The sequence below is a fragment of the Equus caballus genome, chromosome 17, assembly GCF_041296265.1.
Source record: "Equus caballus isolate H_3958 breed thoroughbred chromosome 17, TB-T2T, whole genome shotgun sequence".
Lineage (NCBI taxonomy): Eukaryota > Metazoa > Chordata > Mammalia > Perissodactyla > Equidae > Equus > Equus caballus.
Genome location: NC_091700.1, coordinates 33,846,054 through 33,867,022, shown reverse-complemented (window position 1 = coordinate 33,867,022; position 20,969 = coordinate 33,846,054). Strand labels below are relative to the sequence as shown.

Below are 20,969 nucleotides of genomic sequence, written 5' to 3'. Positions count from 1 at the left end.
TCTCCAAGAAACATTGTATAAATCTGTACTGGAGAACTTGTCGCATGGTATTTACCTTCGGTTATCAATAAAACTCTTCCTCCACTTAATAGCATCCTCTCTGATGCCAGGCATTTCTTGCAGTTTTTGTTTTAACAGCTGTACTGAGATGTAATTTACATACCATAAAATTCACCCACTGGGATTGTGTTCTATCTGACTTTATATCCTCAGCCTGAAAAATAGTCCTGGTCCTATACAGAATAGATTTCAATAAATATTTTTTGAATAATTGAACCAACGTATGACTGAGAAAAGATTTGCAGTAGACACCAAGTAGATGTGAAACTGATATATCCCCAGTCAACTAGTGTCTTCAGGACTGAGTCAGTTGATCAGGTTGTCCTCTACCATTCTCACTGGCTTTATGTACTTTCCTTTAGAGGGTTTGCCCTCAGATAGAGGAGAGGATATTCCGCACCAAAGGTGCCCCCTTGCCTGAAACTGCAGTAGACAAAGATAAATAAATTAGCTTCAATATTTACAACTTGAGACCTTGATAATAGCCTCACCATGATATTTTCAGTAACTGAAAATGTGGGTGGGGGCAAGGGGGCGAACAGCCTATCCTTTTTTTGTATCAGGATAGGTTGTTTTAAGAATATAGAGAACAATGGATTTGAAAACATTCATGAATTCAATCTCTAAACATAAAAAAATTTTAGGAACTATATATATCAGTGGTTACAAGGGAGTCTAGATTTTTCCCCCAAAATGCTAAGAGTTCTTATGGAAATGCTAAAACAGTTATCCTATTGCAGATTATAAAATCAATAAGTACAGGGAACTCTGTTTTCCTCTTTTTTATTTCCTCCAAATGCCTCAAATGAAAGCTATATGAGAAATGAATGTGATATAATAACTACCCCACTTAGGGGAAAAAGCTAATATACCCTCTTTTATTTATAGGTACAACAAATAAAGATACATGTGTAAATTTGTAAAATTATATCATTATTAAGAAAAATTTTTATAACTCCAGCATAATGGTACACTTGTGTATCTTTGTTATCCAAACAAAAATATATATTTTAGTTTTAACAATAAATGTAATACTTTTTAGAAATAAAAATAACCAAATTGACTCCGTAATATAATAAATATTTTCAGTGAAGACTACACTGGAAATTTCTCAAAACTGTATGATCTTCAGAAACCTCATTTCTCTTGTAGTTATCATAAAAGTCACATAGTTTATTGGCAGAGACAGTAACAAAAGCAAAGACTAATAGAATCACAGTCTAATCACCATAGTCATTAAAGACTATCCAATTTAGCCATCCATCTAGTTCTTGCTTCCTCTCTACAACATTCTCTTTAAGTTGTCTCTTCAATGCTTGAATACTGTGGGCAACAGGGAGTTTACTAGACTCTGAGATAAAATTCAGCCTTTGAACAAATAAATGATAACCCTTTTGTTGAGAAGAAAGCTTTTTCTTCATAATTTCTACCCATTAGTCTTAGTTCTAGCTTTTGGAGTTGTGAAAAACAAGTCAAATACCTTTTAAACTATGAGAGTCTTGCTAGTTATTGACTGTTGAGTGTTCCTTTTCATAAAATAAACTCACTTTGTGATTAAACAGTTTTTCTTTTTTTATTGAAATGTATTGTATTCTCCTTATCAAAAACTTAGAAAACATAGAGAAAAACAAAAATCACCAATTACCTGTAGGTAAACTTTCTTAATTATGTGTTAGTTACCTCCTTCTTATAGATTTTATCATTATTGTGGATGCTAATGTTATTATGTGTAAAATTTTATCCATGACTAACACATCATAATATGAGTATTTTTTCATGATATTAACTTTATTATGTATTATCTTAATAGTTGCATACTTTTTTATGAAATAAATATTTAGCTCTTACTTGCACTGGCTGACATTTACTGGTTTTAGAGTCTCTCCAGTTTTGCCCAATAATAGATAAAAGGTTGTTTTTCTTTTCGTGCATACATCATTGCCTGCCTTGTAAAACATAACTCTAGGATAGATTCCTGGGAAAGGTGTTCCCGGGGTAAAGGGCTTGAACCTTTCAAAAGACTAATACCCATATTTCCAATTCCTTTTCAGTTTAAATTATCACCAGCAATTTACAAGAGAAGTATTTTCACTGCATCCTTTCTGGTTTTGGTTATTCTTTTGTATGTAAGCTGATCACATTTCACATGTAATGCTTTTTTATCTTATTGGTAGACTTCTCAGTTTTAGAGGTCAGTAAAGTAGAAGTAATTTTTAATCGACATTTTCCGTTTATATTTCCTTTTATCTGAGAGGTCTGTTTTTAGAATTTGAATCTTAGTGCGGTTTTTCCTACTAATGACCTCTTCTCCGTCGTATTTATTTTAAACAATTTCCGTAGTCGTTTTGCCTTTTAATTTTGTGTATTAGATTTTAATACTAAGAATTTTTGACTTCTATGTATGTATGATGTGAGTCTTTCTCATAGTCATTTCTCCATTGATTTTGCTTAGAAAACTCCCTTAGAAAGGATGGACTAATAGTTAGTGACATTTTATTATAATTTTATTTGTTTTAATATTTAACTTTTAAATCTATGTAGAATTTACTCTTATGGTGTTCCAAAATAATTATTTCCAAAACTTCTAACCGGTTGTGTCAATATCGTTCATCATTTTTCCATTCCCCATTCTGATTTTTCATGCTTCCCTGTTCAGGCATTACTGTGCAATATGTGTTCAGTTACTTCTGTCTCTTTCTCTCCCACTCTCACGCATGCACACACGTGCAAGCGTGGGCACAATTTCAGAAACTAAAGGTCAGCTATGGACTGCAGGATCTGATTGTGTTGGGGCACTTGGAATACATTTTGCTGTTGAAGAAGTCATTTTTGAACCTAGGTTATTTTATCTTTCTTTGTCTAACCTTGTCAACTACTTATTTGCAACATGTATCATTTTCCCCCTGGCGTTTCTTCTTAATATTGCTTTCTTTATATAACAAGTTATGCTTTCATTGTCCACAAGACAAATACTGACATCTTTGACACAATGAAAGCAGCGTAAGTGCTTGTGGTGTAGTAATAGCAATATGCATCCTTGTTACAAAATGACATGTATTCCTGAAAAATTTCAAGTTCTACAAAATTATGAAAAAATAGGATATGGGAAAGAAGGATCAGAGTAAGAGTATTCAAAATATATTCAACCAGAGCTAATAAAAATATTAATAAACTCAATAAAATATGAGTAGACATTCAAATCTCCCCGAACGTTATACCACCATCAGAGTCTGTGAGTTTTGTATTTTTATTCCTAGGAGTTAATATTTCCTTTTTCTGATATAGCCTCTTCCAAATTTGCTGTTAAGAGGGCCGATGTGAATCTGATTCTTTATTCTTTTTATGTATTAGATGTCCCCAAATATGACCATATAATATTCTAATAAAGCAAAGCTAAGTTCATCACAAGTCACAGCAGTAACGGGGGACACCTTGACAGAGGTTTGCAGTGTCACCATAGGGGAAGTAGGGTAGGATACTTACAGGGATTTCTGCCCTGGGCGCAAGTAGTTTAAGGTGCATCTTTCAGGGCGGGAAAATGGTTGGGATCCAGCAATATTTGTAGATTAGGATTGGTGGATGTAGCAAAGTGAAAGTTCTAAAAGATGCTTGACAAGTAAAGTGTTGTTTAATAAGGGAGCTGTTTGCACAGGTGAGCAGAATGTTATCTCAGATAAACAGATATGCAGGAATTTCTTGAGGTGAATAGTGAAATAGTGGTTTACAATCTTATCTTCCCTGGACAATTTTTCTAGAACAAATAATAATTAATGTTTACATAGCTATTCTAATAGTGGTTACAGTTCTCATATGGGATTCTTTTTCCTCTTTTAGAATTTTTCTGTCTATGAAGGAGTTGCTCTTACATATCCTATGTGGCACTGTGGATCACTTCAATCTGAGATCTTCTATCTTTTATAATTATGAAAATTCTTGGTCATTACTACTAAAAATATTTCCTACACTCCATTATTTTATTTTCTTTTTATGCAATTGCTATTTTATAGATGTTAGCCCTTAAATATCTATTTTCTTTTCTCTCTCATTTTATATTTTCCAAACCGGAAGAATTTCATGACCTGAACTTTCAGTTCACTTTCATTCTGTTGTCATTCTACCAGTATCTCCAATTACTTCTTCTTAACAACTTTTTAATCCTCAGTTTTTCTCCTATCCTTTTTTGTAATTTTGTAGATATTAATATGCATCCTTTAGTCTCCCGTTGTCTGGTACATTAACTCTACTTCTTCTATTATTAGATATTCAAATTGCGTTCCTAGGCTATCTTGTATCTTTCCTCTGTGCTCATATTCCCCTGGAAGTGGCAGCCAAGTGGCTAATGTCTTATGCCCTTCAGATGGTTTTAGGTTGTAGGGGTAAGAAGCATATCCAGAGCTGTGAGCTACATAGGTGTTGATTGACAGCTTACTGTTATAATTCTTCGTACATCTGACAAAAGCTTGGGGGTAAAGATAAGCAAAAAAGAAAAATGGCTAAAAAAATAAGACCATTTTGCGCAATGTATTTGATAGTTTAATGACTATTGACTGGATGTTCAGTTATTTGTTGTTATATTCAATGGGCCAGTAAGTGCTAAACCTATTTCAGGAAAGTGATTAAAGCAATTGACCCTATTTGTTTTATTCTTTTATCTGAAATATCAATGGCATAACTCCAAAAGTATAGTCATTAATTCATGGGTTCATCAACAAATTTTGGGCACTTACTAGTTGCTTACCACTGTGCTTGCAAACTGTATAAGTCACAGTCTCCTGTAGAGTCAGAAATGTTCTGAATCTAAGAGATCCACAGGGTTTATGAAGATGCATAAAGAAGGCTATTTAACCCTGCCTTAAGATGAAGGGAAGAAAAGTCCTCAGAGACTATGATACTTCACAGAAGGTTTTAAAACTTGGCAGGAGTTGCCAGAGGCTCAAGAGGAGGGAAAGTATTCCTGTTATAAAGAACAGTATGAGAAAATGCTTAGAGCTATAGGAGCTAAGTAGTTTGGTACTCTTGTCAGCGTAAAATAAGGTTTTCCAGGGGCAGTCTGGGGAAAAATGTCTAAGAAGTCATTTGGAAGCCAGATCATGGAGAGTCCAGTATTCCATGATGTTAGTATTTTTCCTGTGAGTGGTTATTGGTTGTTTAAGGATTATAAATGAGAGAGTCATTTGATCAGATTTACACTTTAGAAAGATTAGGTATTTGGACCTGTGGAAGCTAAATAGGGCAGATGTAAGAATAACATCAGTGAGATGGTTTAGAAGGAAATGACTGTAGCCAGGTAAAAGATAATGAGGGGATAAGGTAAGTCAGCATTATAGAGAGGGAATGCTACTGAGCAGTTGAAATGTGGACAGCAAGACTTCAGAAATGATTCTTAATATTATTGAATGTTAGTTAACTTAGATTTAAATAGCCACTTGTCTGGGCTGGCCTGGTGGTGTAGTGGTTAAGTTCTCGTGCTCAGCTTCAGCAGCCCAGGGTTTGTGGGTTTGGATCCCAGCTGCAGACCTAGACACTATTCACGAAGCCATGCTGTGGTGGCATTCCACATACAAAATAGAGGAAGATTGGTACAGATGTTAGCTCAGGGTCAATCCTTCTCACACACACACACACAAAATAATAACAATAATAAATAGCAACATGTGACTAGTCAGTACCATATGGGATAGCACAGGTCTAGGACTTAGATATAGTCAGGCAACATGGATTTTAGAGCATAGTTAAGCATATGGCATATTTAAAACATCTATATGGGTTTTATGGAATATTTTGAATAATGAGCAATGGATGAGAATAACTAATGAGAGTGACAGATGGAGAAAAAGGCAATGGGCAGAATCCTGGTAATAACAGCATTTTAGCTTTGGATGGAAGAGAAGGAGTCTGGATGAACTACTGAGAGAGATGATGTTGAGGCAAAGCATTAGAGAAGGGGCTCATGGAACCGAAGGCAGGACGTTTCATTTGAAGGGGCTTGGTCACTAGACGCTGCTGAAAAATCGAGTATTATAAGGTCTTAAAGTGCCACAATGTACCTGGCAACTTAACAGGACATGACTGACCTTAAAAAAAAATTATTCCGTGATAGCCATAAATACCATGTGAAAGAGTAAATGAGTAAGTAAGAGATGAGTGTAAAGTTTATAAGATAAAGAAAATCTGAGATAAGAGGCAGAGAATTACCAAAGATAGTTAGAATTTTAAAATAATTGTGAGATTTCAGTACATTCGAAATTTGAAGGGAAAAGGTCCGTTATCAGAAAGAGATTTAAAGTCTGAAACAGACCTAGAGATGGGTGAAAATTCAGACAGCAGGATTAATAGCTGGAGTGGAGAGAGACCATTTTTTCCTTTGAAATTGGAGGGAAAAAAGAAGTAGATAAATGCACACATTCTGACTCTCAGAGTGGAAATTCGAGCTTTGACGGCTGCATATGTTTTCCAAATCACATGAGACTAAAATGATAGACATTTTTGCCTTGCCTGTGCCATTCTCCTCAGTATGTGTATTTTTTAAATGGGGATATTTAGTGTTTAGTTTAAGTTTGGTGCTTGTTAAATCATTAGAAGCTTCAATTTTAAAAATGGGTATAATCTTGACTTTCTTCTTTAAAATTCCAGGATGTCATAATATTTTAGTTAGTAAAGTGCTTTTCCTTTCATTGAGTACTGTAACACTATCTTCTTGGAATTCACAATTGGATTTCTAAAACCTTTTAAAGAAATTTAATAGTTCATTGTGCTTTTACAACATCAAAACAAAAGAAAAAATTTGGCAGTGAATTTTTGGTCAGGCTAAGTCACAAAATATTTCAGTCAAAGTGTGGCATTTTTGGAATAAGACTTTCAGCTACTGAAATGTGCCTATAACATCCTGTCCAAAGAAAGTAGAAAGGGTCTGGAATTTAGAATGGTGGCAAAACTCAGAGCTTTATGCTTTTATGTGGAATATGTATTATGCCAAAGATTATTGAGATAATATGCGATACCAATAGCAAGAAGAAATACAAATTGGACTGATTCTGAATAAGGTATCTGGGGATAAGTTCTTTCATATCAGATTCCAGAAAAAGCACAAATGTAACTTACGTGTGTGTTGGAGTATCCTAACAAGAAGAAGAGGACTTTATTTCTCACTGTGTCATGAGATCACACCTGTGAACTTGTATCTGTTGACAGTGAACTAGAGAATAAAAAGAAAAAAAAAGAGTGAGAGATGTTTGGGGAAAATTCACTGTGCCTTTAATAATGTCTACTTGAGTGGAGATTTCTGAATATTTTCTTTCCTTTGCGTTGCTTGGAATTCAAGTTCACTGTTCCTTCCACCGCACAACTAAGTTTATCCTTTGGGAATATGCCTTCAGATCCACATAAATAGCTAGAACTTCTGTTTTCCTGTATATCTTTTTGTTGCTTAGATAATTATGTGTCCTCGTATCCAGTAACAATTCCTTAAATTTCTTTGGGGATTGATATTGAGTTGTAGCTCTTGTCACCTTTTTGTTTCTTTTAAAGCCTCACTCCTTTAGGGAAAATAAACCTTAAGTTAGTTAAAATTTCACATCACGAGATTTGAGGTTTTTTCCATCACTTCCCATTTCTCTTCTGAGTCTTTGAAATATAACCTGATGAAGCAGTGATTTCACTTCTGGTTTATATGTTATAACGGAGTCATTGAATTCAGAAGATCTGTTAAATTCTGTAATTTCATGGGGAAAAAAAATCTTTTCCCCTCCAGAAAGTTCATTCTGAAAGTGCGGGACCAGGAAGAAGCTTTTCTTTTCACACTTCAGTCAAAGTATTAGCTGCACTGACTGCCCTGTTCTTTGACAGACTTTCTATCCAGTAGCAATTCCATCGCGGCTGATAAGTGTGTCAGCGCAGGAACTCCATCAGCCTTATCAGCACCTGCCACTCACTGTTGGATTCATATATCTCAGCTTTAAAATGTTAAACTTGATTTCGTCCTTCTGTGAATATCCCTGCATCTCAAGTAAGCCAGGGGAGAAGACTACGTACTGAATTATATTCTCTTCCTTCCTCTTTTAAGGTTTTAGCCATCAGAATTGTTCTCTCTTTCTCTCTCTTTTTTCAATATTCCATCATAAATAATTAAATTGTATTTATTTATTGTATTTAAATTTTAAATAAGTTTCAAATCCGTCTGTCCTTCCCAATGTGAGTTCTTAAATTTTTTCAAATCCAAGAAATTGAAGGAGAACATTATAGTTAGGAAAAGATCTTCCTCAGTACTAACTGCTCCTTCTCACCCAGGCCTTCATAAGCGCTGTTTTCCTCACTTTGCTGATGGAGAAGCAGGTTCTAACATCATGGCTCATGCCCAGTTCTTGTCTTAAATACAGTGCTGACTAAATATGTCTTTCTTTCCGTGTAGTATCCTCTTTTTAAAACATACTTAGGTAGTTTACATTTATGGCAGTTATCTGGGTTAAATGAAATAGATTTTGATGTCTAACTTCTCATTATCTGTCCCCTCCCCCGGGTTCTCTAGTACTTTCTATATTGTGCACCAGTCCCTTCATTGTCACCGATATTCTTCCCTTTGAAAATGAGAAGTCAGATGTTGTTTGCTATCTAGTTCTTTATTTGGTACCATGTTTAATAAAAGAAAGTAAATAAAATAAAATAAAATACAATTTTTCCATCATCTAGGCTGATCCCTAATCTTGATTGAGCCACAATTCACATGAAGTTTGGATACAGTGTGTGTGTGTGTATGTGTGTTCATACTTTCATTTTAACCTGTATTTTGGGTAAGCTATATTCAAACATTAGTCTTAAGCAAAGACATTATTGGTAGGAAACCTAGAATTCAACTCTGAAAAAGGAATATTCACATATTTTTCCAAGAAGCATGGGTGAGGAAGACGTGAGATAATAAAGAAGAATGTGTACTGCTGAAATGGAATATAAATGTTAGTTACTGTCATTCTGAAGGATTTAGATTAATAAATTACAATGTGGAGGCCATGACATTGATCCCACATGCTTTTATGGATGCTGACATGGATTTGGAAAGAAGTGCTGGGGAAGTGGGTGACAAAAGGCTGACTTTCTAAGACAAATGTGTTAACGTTACTACTGATACATAAATGGGGCATTCAGGATCAGAAAATTAAAATGAGATATGTAGAATCATAATTATTCTGATTTATTGACATTTTAATTATACTGGAGGAATATTAAACTGTTCTTGTTATCTGATCATATATATACTATTACCATTATCCTGGTGAGTTAAAGCATCCCCAAAATATGAAAATTATAATCACACTTCAAGCAAGTAATTTGCACATCTAAAATTAATACATTTGAACACCAGTATTACTCTTCATTTTGCTCTAAAAATTAACATTGCCACTTAAAAAACTCTCAACACCCCGTGTCTGCAATTGAGAAAATAAATTTACATAATGCTGTTTAGTTGATCATTATACGTTTAAAACACCAAAACTAATAAAACGTGAAATATTTGAGAAAAGTTTTCCGGATTATGGGATTCCCAGTTTTTGGTTAGTCTGTGAAGGGGCCTCAATAAAATATTAAATTTATTATGCCAGAAAGGAACGAAATAATAGTTTTATCTTTTAGATTCTGAACAAAGATATTTGAGAAATCAAGATGAATAATCTGAACATCAAAGGGTAAAATTTAACTACTTGTTAACTAAAATTACCATTAAATTGATGTAGCATACAAACAATGTGTAATATCCCAAATTGAAAACATCACATTAAATATAATTACATTTGTTAATGCAAAGCATATTTAATCTACAGTTAAAGCATTATTCAAATTACGTTAATTTACTCATAAGACGATTAGGTCTAAAAAGATCAATTAAGATGAATATGCATGTTCAGGTACCTAGAATGCCCCATTAATTTTAATTTAATATAGTAAATGTGTGTAAATAAACATGTGAGTTGAATATAAATGACACAGAATAATAAAATAGTTCATAAGTATGAAATCAGAAACTAACAGCAATAAAGAAATTCTATTCAAAACATAATATATTATTCTCTAAATTTGTGTCATTAGGATGATACCAAATCAATATACTTTCCAGCAAACATGTTCTTATTAATCTATCTTAAGATGATCTTTTATTTATTTGAAATAATTTCCTCTTCTTCAACTGTTTCTTTACTGTAACTTCCAAATAATAATACATTTTATTATGAATATAGTTCTGCCTTGTAGTTTATTGTTTCATGATATAAAGTAATAAAATTAAGAAAATAGTATTTTGCAGGGCTGGCCTGATGGCTTAGTGGTTAAGTTCACACCGTCTGCTTCGGATGCCCAGGGTTGCAGGTTTGGATCTCCTGCACAGACCTACACTGTTCATCAAGCCATGCTGTGGCAGCATCCCACATATAGAAGAAGAATAGAAGAAGATGAGCACAGATGTTAGCTCAGGGCCACTCTTCCTCAAGCAAAAAGAGGAAGATTGGCAACAGGTGTTAGCTCAAGGCCAATCTTCCTCACCAAAGGAAAGAAAAAGGAAATGATATTTCATAATCAACTTTCTATGTTTTCAATTCTTTTCTAAACCCTTCCTTTGGAAATTGAATTGCCTAGACTCATCTCGTTCATTAATATCATCAGTGCACATTCCTTCCCCCTCAGTGAATTCCTTACAAAGAGAAAAAATAAAATTATGCTCATCAAGGTCAGTATGATATTTTATTGACAGTAATGTCATAACTCACATTACCTTTGTTGTCAGTACTTACTAACATTGAGAATAGAATACATGACAGGTGAAAAACATTTTACCCAGGTAGTGATATTCCATAATCTCAACAGCATCTCCATGATTAACAAAATTGACTGTGAATGATATATTTGAAGATCTCTGGTCCAGTTTTGGGACTTTAAAATATAGCCTTTGATTTTCAAGGTTCTCTGCTAAAAACTACATATTTATAATAAATTTTGTAAATAATTTCCAAAAATTATAGGTGCATCCTCTGACAAATGTCACTTTTTAAAATAACTTGCCGAATGCTAACCTCTTTTTATTCCTCTTAGATTAGGACTTTGCCACTTGTGTTTCTAGGTAACTGAAGAATTATTTTCTATTTCCATTGTTTAAGGGGAAAAAATTCTTAACTCTTATTACTTAATAATGGTATCATTGTTATTATTGGCGTCATTATGAGTTGTTACGTGTGATGCAAAGTAATTAAAAAACATACTAACGCTAATCCTTGTGTTTTTTGGTTTTTGTTTGCACTTTCAGAGACAAAGAAATAGCATGGCATGAAACATGGCTCAGTTCTATTACAAAAGAAATGTTAATGCCCCCTACAGAGATCGCATCCCTCTAAGGATAGTTCGAGCAGAATCGGAACTCTCACCGTCAGAAAAAGCCTACTTAAATGCTGTGGAAAAGGGAGATTATGCAAGCGTCAAGAAATCCCTAGAGGAAGCTGAAATTTATTTTAAAATCAATATTAATTGCATTGATCCTCTTGGAAGAACTGCTCTCCTCATTGCAATTGAAAATGAGAACTTGGAGCTCATTGAACTGCTCTTAAGCTTTAATGTCTATGTCGGAGATGCTCTATTACATGCTATAAGGAAAGAAGTCGTCGGCGCTGTTGAGCTGTTACTGAACCACAAAAAGCCCAGTGGAGAAAAACAGGTACTTGCAAAATACTATTTTTAATTTATTTTCCTTTCGTAAAGGTTCTATAGATATTCAAATTCTCCCAAATTTTAAGAAATAGAAGCATTGGAATCAGAAGCATTGTCACGGAAAATAACTGTTAAGTACACAGTTCACATCCTCCGACAGTCATCTCCTCCTGCACTGCCTACTCTGGCAAATCAGACCTTTAGTGAGAACTAAAGCAAAACCAAGTAACATATGTTGGCTTCCCGTACATTGGAAACATTTCTATGTAGTGCTCAACATATAATGGTTATGGGGGCTTACTGTGTATGTGTGGTGTTTTTCCTCTTGTTTTTTATTTCCTAACGTTCTACAGCAGCAGACTGAATTCTTTGGCTATTTTCCTGTTTAACCTGCTTGCCTCTTCTGAGATTCTGCATCTTACTGCAAAAGTGAATTGCACCATCTAATTTTGATATTGCTCTGAGCCAACTCTAGTGGATTCTTTTAAATTGAGACTTAAATAAAAAAACAAAAATATTACTAGAAAAGAACTGAGCTCTGAATGTAGACCTAACTATATCTAATTTACTAATGGCAAAAGTGTAGCTATAGGTCAACGTCTTCAGTAGAAAATAAGCAAAAATGGCGCACAATTATCAATACAATGTGGTTTTTTCCCCTGTTATCTTCCTGGTTTTTTACCACTAAGGAAGTGGAGAAATTGTAGACAGAAACAAAAAAGGAGTCTGTTTTTGTTTGTCTAGATCTTTCCCTTTGTTACTGCCTGTACCTGAATCTATTTGATCCTTATTCCTTTCACATGGGACTCTTCAGTTCCCTGTATCAAGTCTAATTGACTAATTGCAAAGACATTGCTCTTACTGCAGTGGCTCAAAATCTGTCTTTTAAAGTGAAATCACATAAAATGTGTGTTATTACAGCTCTAGCAATTTCTGTCCTGCTTGATAATGCAAATCTCTATCTCTGAAAATATAGACTATTAGGAGATGTTACATTCATTTAAAGCAAAGTCTACTGTAGCTACCATTACGTTTGCTTCACTGGAAGACTTTTATACGATCCTTGCTATTATTGGGAGAACAACTTCTTGGCTGAGTGTCACCTGAAAAGCTCTCCCTGTGTTCTCAAAAGTCTGTGCTCTATGGTCCATTCTTATAACTCATCACTGTTCACTCTTTCTTCTTACCCAAACCTAAACTTTGATAAAACAACACTCCACAGTAACAGTATTTCTCTGCTTGTCGTTATACTGGTGTTTTGTTGTTTGTTTCATACCCAGTTATTTGTAGGTTACCTTCCTATCATATTGGTAAAACTTTACTGATAGGAAAATTTGCTTGTTTTATCTATCCTTTCAAACTTTTACAAACCCTGGCAGGGATGGATAGGTAGTGGGTGCATCTAAAGACTTACGTTATGTTATATCCCAGCTTATCACCACTAAGGAAGTGCAGAACACAGGCGGGAATGAACAGGAGTCTGTTTTTATCTGTGTTAGTTCAGGTGCTATTTCCTTAGTCACCTTATGATTTTGAAATTTCTTCCGCAATCACACCCTTAAAGTATTTGCATTTTTTTTTTTTAATATTGGCACCTAGGCTAACAACTGTTGCCGATCTTCCTTTTTTTTTTTTTTAAGGATTGGCACCTGGGCTAACAACTGTTGCCAATCTTTTTTTTTTTTCTGCTTTATTTCCCAAACCGCCCCCCACCCCCGAGTACATAGTTGTATATCTTAGCTGCAGGTCCTTCTTGCTGTGGGATGTGGGACGCCGCCTCAACGTGGCCTGACGAGCGGGGCCATGTCCGCGCCTGGGATCTGAATCCTGGGCTGCCGCAGCAGAGCGCCCGAACTTAACCACTCGGCCACGGAGTCGGCCCCAGTATTTGCATTTTTAATAACAATGATCTTATATTGTACACCTTCTTGTTTTATGCCTGTGTAGGCAAACATAAGATAGATGTTGTGACTGAAGGTCTAGATCATTTTAGAGTGGAACAAGTCTATAGAACAAAACTGCCATTAAATTTGTTTTTCATGTTTATTATTAAATAACTTTCCTAGTTATATTTTCTAGAGAAATTTGCCATACATTTCAATGTCTCTTTAGTCAATGACATTTGTGCTGCCCAGAGTAATTTGGTGTCTGGAGAAGATATCTGCTATTATGAGAGTGCTTGTTGGAAGATATTCAACTTCTGAGCTAAACTCTAGTCTCACAAGTGGTCTTGGCTCCTTAGAGGCACTTGATCTGAACCCTGATTATTAATAAAAGGCAGTAAAGGTTTGCAATCTGCCAGGAGTCTGAAATATCCCAGGCCACGTGTTCCTGGAAGATTTATCTTGTATCAGTTTGCTGGCCAAGAATTTTCCTTTTCTATTTGTACATTGTAGAATTGCTCTTCAGTGAAGGCACTGGGAATAAACAAAAATTGTATCTTTTTGCTTGAACGTTCTAATTTTGATAGAACAAATCCGATCTACCTCAGAATTCCTGGTATCTGGTACAACGAAAGTGAGGCTATTACAACATGAAATGTATACAGTATAGCACAGAAGAGATGTTCCCAGGGCTGGGGGTGCAGTGAAATCCCATTAGAGCTTGGCTGTTGATCTGTGGTTTACTTGGGTAATACATCTCCAGTGCAGCCAACATCTTTTGGAATAACAGTTTCCAAAAAACAGTGTGTTGTAGGTAGCAAATATGTTCTTGATAGGAATTTTTCTCCCATAAATTGTAATTCCTTAGATGATTCTTGTGATCATTGAAAGCCATTTTGGGTATTATTATAATTTGCCTAATTCCCATTCTCATGGATATCCCCCAAAGACTCTGGAACACAGTCCATTAATTTTGTTGAGGTTTATTGAAGCCAAGTGTTAAAACCTGAAAACAATACCCAAGTCGACAAAATAAACATAAGTTGTCCTAAAATGAGTCAATAAAGAGGATCTAATATAAAAATCATACAAATCTGATGATTGGAACGCTTACGTAGAACTTAAAATGTGCAAATGTGGATTAGGATATATATTCGTCTTTTACAAATTTGGCACACATTAATTTCTTTCTGTGGAAAAAGATGCAGTGTTTGATGGCATCCTGAAATCATGAGAGCTATGAGATTTCAGATTAATTTGTCTACCATTGCAGTACATTCACCAGGGAACAGCTTAGGATTTGTGTATGCTTACTGTGTCAGGCCCTGTGCTGGGTGCTGGGGAGGAGGCACAGTTCCTGTTCTCCAGAGTCTTGAGGTCTAGTTGTGAAGAGAGACAGGAAAAATATCACAAGAATATGAATAAAGGGGATCACAATGGAAAATATGAAAGAGAAATAAATCCTCAGCTAATTATGAAGCTAAGTTGACTGGATTTGATAAATACAAAATATTCCTGGGTAGGGGGCATGAAGGAGAAGGAGAGGGGCCTGAAGAAGAAGGAGGAAGAATGTTTAAAGGTTTATAACTAGAGAAAGTTAAGTGAGATACTTAATGAGTTTATAGGACCTGGTTGGATATACTCAGTTTATGATTTATTGAAATCGATGTCTAGGAGGCAATAGAAATTTTGGACTTAAGAAAGAGTCTGGAATTGATATATAAATAGTAAGGACATTGAAACAAATAAAATCACTTGTCTTCCTATCATTATGACATTGATTTTCTCTTCTTTCCCTGACGTATTGTTTGAATGTTTGTGATGGCTAGTATATTAAAAGATTTTTTCCATGCAGCATCTAATGAAGATAAATAGATGGGCATAGATCATTAAATATTTCCTTCCATATTTAATGTAGACCTTCATAAATCAGGGTATTGAGTTCCTAGTGTTTTATTTTTACTATAGAAAAACGGAAAGGGTAATAGTTCATTTCTTTCATGTAGTAGACAGCCTAGAGACCGTGTGGTTCTCTACACTAAGCAGGAAGATAAAACATTATGTATTCTTATGGGGAATGCTCTCTTGCCGGAATCATTAGTCTGATTTTCTCTGATGATTTTATTGAACTTTTCTTTAACCTCCTTGGTACCTTATTTATCTACAAGGAATAACTTAGAGTGACATCTTACCCGCCTTTTCAGTCAATTGATTGGTTACTTGACTTCTAATTATTTCTCGCAGACCTTTCTCTTCAAGGTCTTCTAAGGCCAGATTCAATTTCAGTTTCAGCTGCTTCAGTAAATTTTTATCAGAAACAGAACTTTCTTTTCCATTTTTCACTTATACAGAGGTTCTCAGTCTTAAGCATCATCAGAAACACTGGGTGGGCTTGTTACAACACAGACTGCTGGACCCCACCCAAGAGCCTCTGATGCCACAGGTCAAGAATGGGGTTCTGGAACTTGTGTTTCTAACAAGTACTCAGGTGATACTAATGTGCTGGTCTGGAGATAACACTTTGACAACTGACTTAGAGGATGTTGAAAGTTACCGAATACCTATAGCTGTTTAGGTTAGGTGTGTTGAACTATGCTATGCTAACCTGGCTTTCAGGAGATTTCAGTTAATTCCCTTAAATACTAATGATTCAGTGGTCTTTAATATATGAGAGTTTCCCAGTTTTACTAATATTTTTATTTTTTCCCTTCTTTGGGAAAAAGACTTTGCTAAAGATTACTTATTCATTCAATATTTAAGATCCTAGAGTATTTCAGTTGAAGAAATTTTGGTTTTAAAGCTCTGCTAGAAGGAATACCAGATTTTATAGTCATAAGAGATTTTGGAGATCATCTAATCTAATCTCTTCATTTTACAAAGGAGGGAAAGGAAAGAGAGATCCGATGGGGTTTGGAGTTGGACCTGAATAAAAGGATCTATAAATTAATAGCAACCAACTTCAGAATAGTCTGAATGATGATATTAATAATGATAGTAATAATGACAGCAACAATAATAATACTAGGTAGCATTCATTGAGCCTGTCACTAGGCCAGTAACTGTGATAAGAATTTTGTTTGCATTATGTCATTTAATCTTCACATTATCCTATGAAGGTACATACTATTGTTATCCTCATTTGAAGGTGAGAAAATGAAGACCCCAAAAGGCATAAGCAATATGTTCCAGATCACAAACCCAGGAAATATCAGTACTGGAACTCAAGTCACAAAAGTCAACCACTATGTTGTCTGGCTCTAGCCACTGCACCAATTTGAAGGGAGTCATTTAAATCATTAGTTAATTATCCCAATTTAGGATATGAGTTAGATAAATTTAAAAGTGCCTCTAGATCCATATATTCAGACTGTGTCAGTATCTTGATATTATAATTCCGTTTATAATTTAGTCACTCAATAAATACTAAGGAATAACAACGTCGTTAGAAACTGTGAAGTGCTGGAGAAAAACAGAATTGAGTGATAGAAATGCTGACCTCCAGCTCTGTTTACCACTTACTAACAGGACAAGTCTCTGAATCATTCTGAGCCTTGGTTTTCTAGGCTGTTAATTAGGATCACAGTATTGATTTACTTGAATACCACTTACCCGTGGTGTTTGAGTTCTGCAAAAACGTTTTATAAGGTAACGTGATAACAGCATAATATACTATTATTGTATTATGCCATCATCTCTGTCTTCCTATTGGCAAACAAATATACTAATAATGCAACATATGCTGAAACAATGAAGTTACGCATCAGCAATATACCCACTAGAGTACATGTCTTCTTCTTTCATTTGAAAAGTGCAATCATTGGAAACAGAAACTCTGTTCAGAGAGTAAAGGAGAATTTAATTCAGTTTATTCTTTTTCTTTCCATCTCAGTGTGCATAGGGGATCTTTTTTTAATAGTTTCAGTAAATTTGCTAATACAATTTGTGGTTTTAGAATCAGTACTTATTATGTGATCAGAAAATCAAAGAAATAGGAGATTGGCATTAGCATATTAATGCAAATATACGTGCAACCCAAAACATACGCTGCTGATTAAAAGTAAAGAACAATTTTCAGCTGATGTGGATGCTAATAAATATATCCCTGGCTACGGGGCGGAGAACTATGTTCTTTAAACAAACGTAAAATTTTCAGATTGAATCCATTTACTTTCTGCGTCAACTCAGATGCCCTGAAAATGTTTACTTTTAACTCTTGCATTCATGTGGTTTTCCTCGCTGGGCTTCAGAACAAGTAATTTACCTTCTGCAGTCCCGTGAAATCATATGGTGCCTAATAAGTGATACCGTACACTGAGACAGCCTATATGCCCTAGTCTTTAGAGCTGCCCCTTGCAGAATGCAAACATTTCAGCTTCCTCAGTGGTTAACCAATTGAGGTCACCCATTTCTATTTGTTTTTATGACATCCTGGATATTGACAGTAAATGAACCTAAATATATGTGTAACCATAATTTTAGGGACTATCAAAATTCAGAGAGAGAGAGAGCGAAAGCAAGAGTGAGTGACTGAGAGAGAATTACTGCAGAGTATTAAAGATGTTCTCCACCAAAATATTTGTGAGACATAGCCTGATAAATCATCAATTGCACTTTCTTTATATTTTGATGTAAACTATCAATAGAAAACTTATTTTCAGTATTGTCTAAAACTACCGTTAATATGAAAAAGCTGAAAAATGTCCCCCAATATGATCTTAGTAATGTAAAGTAGTAACCAATATAAAGTATTTTTATTAACAAGTACTTCGAAAGTCTAAAAATTAAGTTGTCATTATTCCACAGCAGGGAGTTTAAAAACTATTACAACATAGAACATAGATTGTGTTTAGTCAGCTGGTAATTTGCAATCATGTGAGATCTGAATAATACCATCTTAAATGGAAGAATTTTTAAAAGATGGACTATGTTACACTATTAATATGACAAAGTGGCTGAAGCTAACTGGACATTATGACTCAGCATAACACACCATTTAACTTCCTTTGTCGCATTGACATTTTATTCTTCTGGAAAACCAGCAAATTATAGGTAAATGAGCCCTCTGAAACATGTTCTCTTGCTCTTTGCTCTCAGCATACCGCACTTACTATGAACAGAAAAACAAATAATAATCATTAAATATGTCTGGAACCCACAGGAGTAAAAGGCTTTTAGCCCTTTCTGAAAATCCAGTGAAAAACAACCACCTCAAGTAATAAAACAAAGCTCCAAGCATTGAGGCGTTTCCATTCTACAGTAGGAAAATACAGGACAGGGCCCATAGTCTCTGTTTTTGGACAAGGAAGGAGTGAGATGTAGAGAAGAGAGTTGAGAGAAAGAAAGAGTTGGATGGAAATCCTGTTTTATAATCTCAGGCAAATCATTTAGTCTTTGAGGCTAGACTTTCTCATAAATAAGAGGAGGATTATAGTCCTTGCTCACCAGGTTGTTGTAAAGATTAAATAGTGAACACACTAGAGTGCTCAGCATTAAGAGAGCTCAGTATCTGTAAGTCTCTCCACCTTGCTGCCATTTGAGCATTTCGCCTTTATTAAATTTAATTTAATAAAAATGCATATGGACATTGAAGCAGCTAGATATTTCTCAAAGCAAATGCATTGTGAAATGTTAGGGCCAGTGTAAAGAGTGAGTTAGTGTTAAAATAAAAGAGTGAAACTAATCTTTCAAATGTGAACTTTGGTGAAAAGTTTTGGTGGTCATTTTTATTAAATCCCCAAATACATTATAAATATTGTGATTCAGTCTAAAAATAATAACATGATGTCTCATTAGGAAATATATTAATGAATTTCATTAATTATAATAATTTGAAAAATTAATCATTGAAGAATAACAGTGAGTCACTTAATAATTGTAATTAATTGAATAGATAAGGTGTTAATATAATTGAGAATTATAAAAAATACATATTATGATTAGAATGTCTCCTAACTGTTTTCAAAATGCCCTTTTCTTTCACCCTACTATATTTACTTATTCTCTGATTAGATGCAAAATAAGTAAAGTTTTATGGCTTTAATATCTGAATCACAAGAAAATAGAATTTAAGTAGTGTAGAATTTTAAATGTTCTTTTTAAGAAGCAATTTTTTAGGCATTTAAAAAGAAAAAGTGCTCACATTTTCATTATCACAATTTATTCTTTATGCAATCATTTTCTGGATCATTTAGCTTCTAGGCATATCAATATTCCAAGCTGCTATTGTTTGAATCATATATTAGAAACACTTGACAATGATTCCAAAGTGTGAGCTTTGAGCATGTGAGGGCCAACTTATAGAACACACCCTTCCTAGAGAAGGCTCAAACCCACCCAGAACGAGGGAGTAGGTTTTGGAGGGTAAGAGAAATGCATAACTGCAAATTTACCAACTGAATGCATAACTTCTTTTCCTTTAAATGAGATCATGATGGGTGAGTGGAGGGGGCTCGACCTTACGTGGTCCTCATCCCCTCATGTGTGTAACCTAATTGCAAAATTCCTTCTTAGTTTCTGGAATCTCCTAGGAAAGTATATATGTTTGTTTGATTTCGAGATACAGACTTAATTGTTAAGCAGCACTGGTATCATTAGACATAAATGTGAATTTTTAATACAATAATACCATGATAAGTAAAGTACATATTAGAAATAATTATGCATTTATTTAGACTTTACATTATGGGTATTATCCACTGTCTAAAATATCAGAGAATCCTTAATGAGCAGAGTATAGAATAATTTTTCCCCAAAACAACACATAATTGAAAAAGCAAATAAGTTCAGATACATTGTAAATTGCTATTACATTTTACCATAGTGGTTGTAGGTCAAGGGATAATAATAAAAATTGTTAACATTCATTGAGTATTACAATGTGCTGGGCATTCTCCTAAGACCATTCTACGCTGTTATCTCATTTAAACCTCATAACAACCTTTGTGATAAGTTATTTCATTATTGCCATTTAAAAAAAAAGAGGTTACCTTACCCAAAGCCAGCGTCAATAACTGAGGACTTAAACGCCTTTCTCTCCTCCAGCAACCCATGCAGACCCCTCTAACGATTTGCGGGGTGCATTCTTGCTAACCTTAAAGGTAGGCTTAGAATCTTTGTTTGTCATTTATCTAAGCAGCCGCTACTAAATAATGGGGTTTAAAGAAGGAATAAATGCATGAGCATGTGAGTAGAGAATACAACAAACTTTTTTTTAACAAACTTTTTTTTGACTGCCTAGTGTGTATTTTCACATTTTTTGAATTGAGTCCTCCCAGTTATACCGAACCATTACAGATAAGAAAATTGAAGCTCAGAGAAATTGAATAACTTGCCCAAGGGAGATTT

General features: G+C 34.6%; 1 protein-coding gene across 6 annotated transcripts in view; it reads left to right on the top strand.

Annotated features, from left to right (window-relative positions):
• Nucleotides 1-20,969, top strand: part of TRPC4 (transient receptor potential cation channel subfamily C member 4) — a 211,684-nt gene that overhangs the window by 47,050 nt on the left and 143,665 nt on the right. For all 6 annotated transcript variants that reach the window (XM_014732012.3, XM_070240250.1, XM_070240251.1 and 3 more), the window contains one exon: nt 11,345-11,749. In XM_014732012.3, coding sequence (XP_014587498.1) covers nt 11,372-11,749 — 378 coding nt within the window. In that variant the 5' untranslated portion in view covers nt 11,345-11,371. The remainder of the gene's footprint in view (nt 1-11,344; nt 11,750-20,969) is intronic.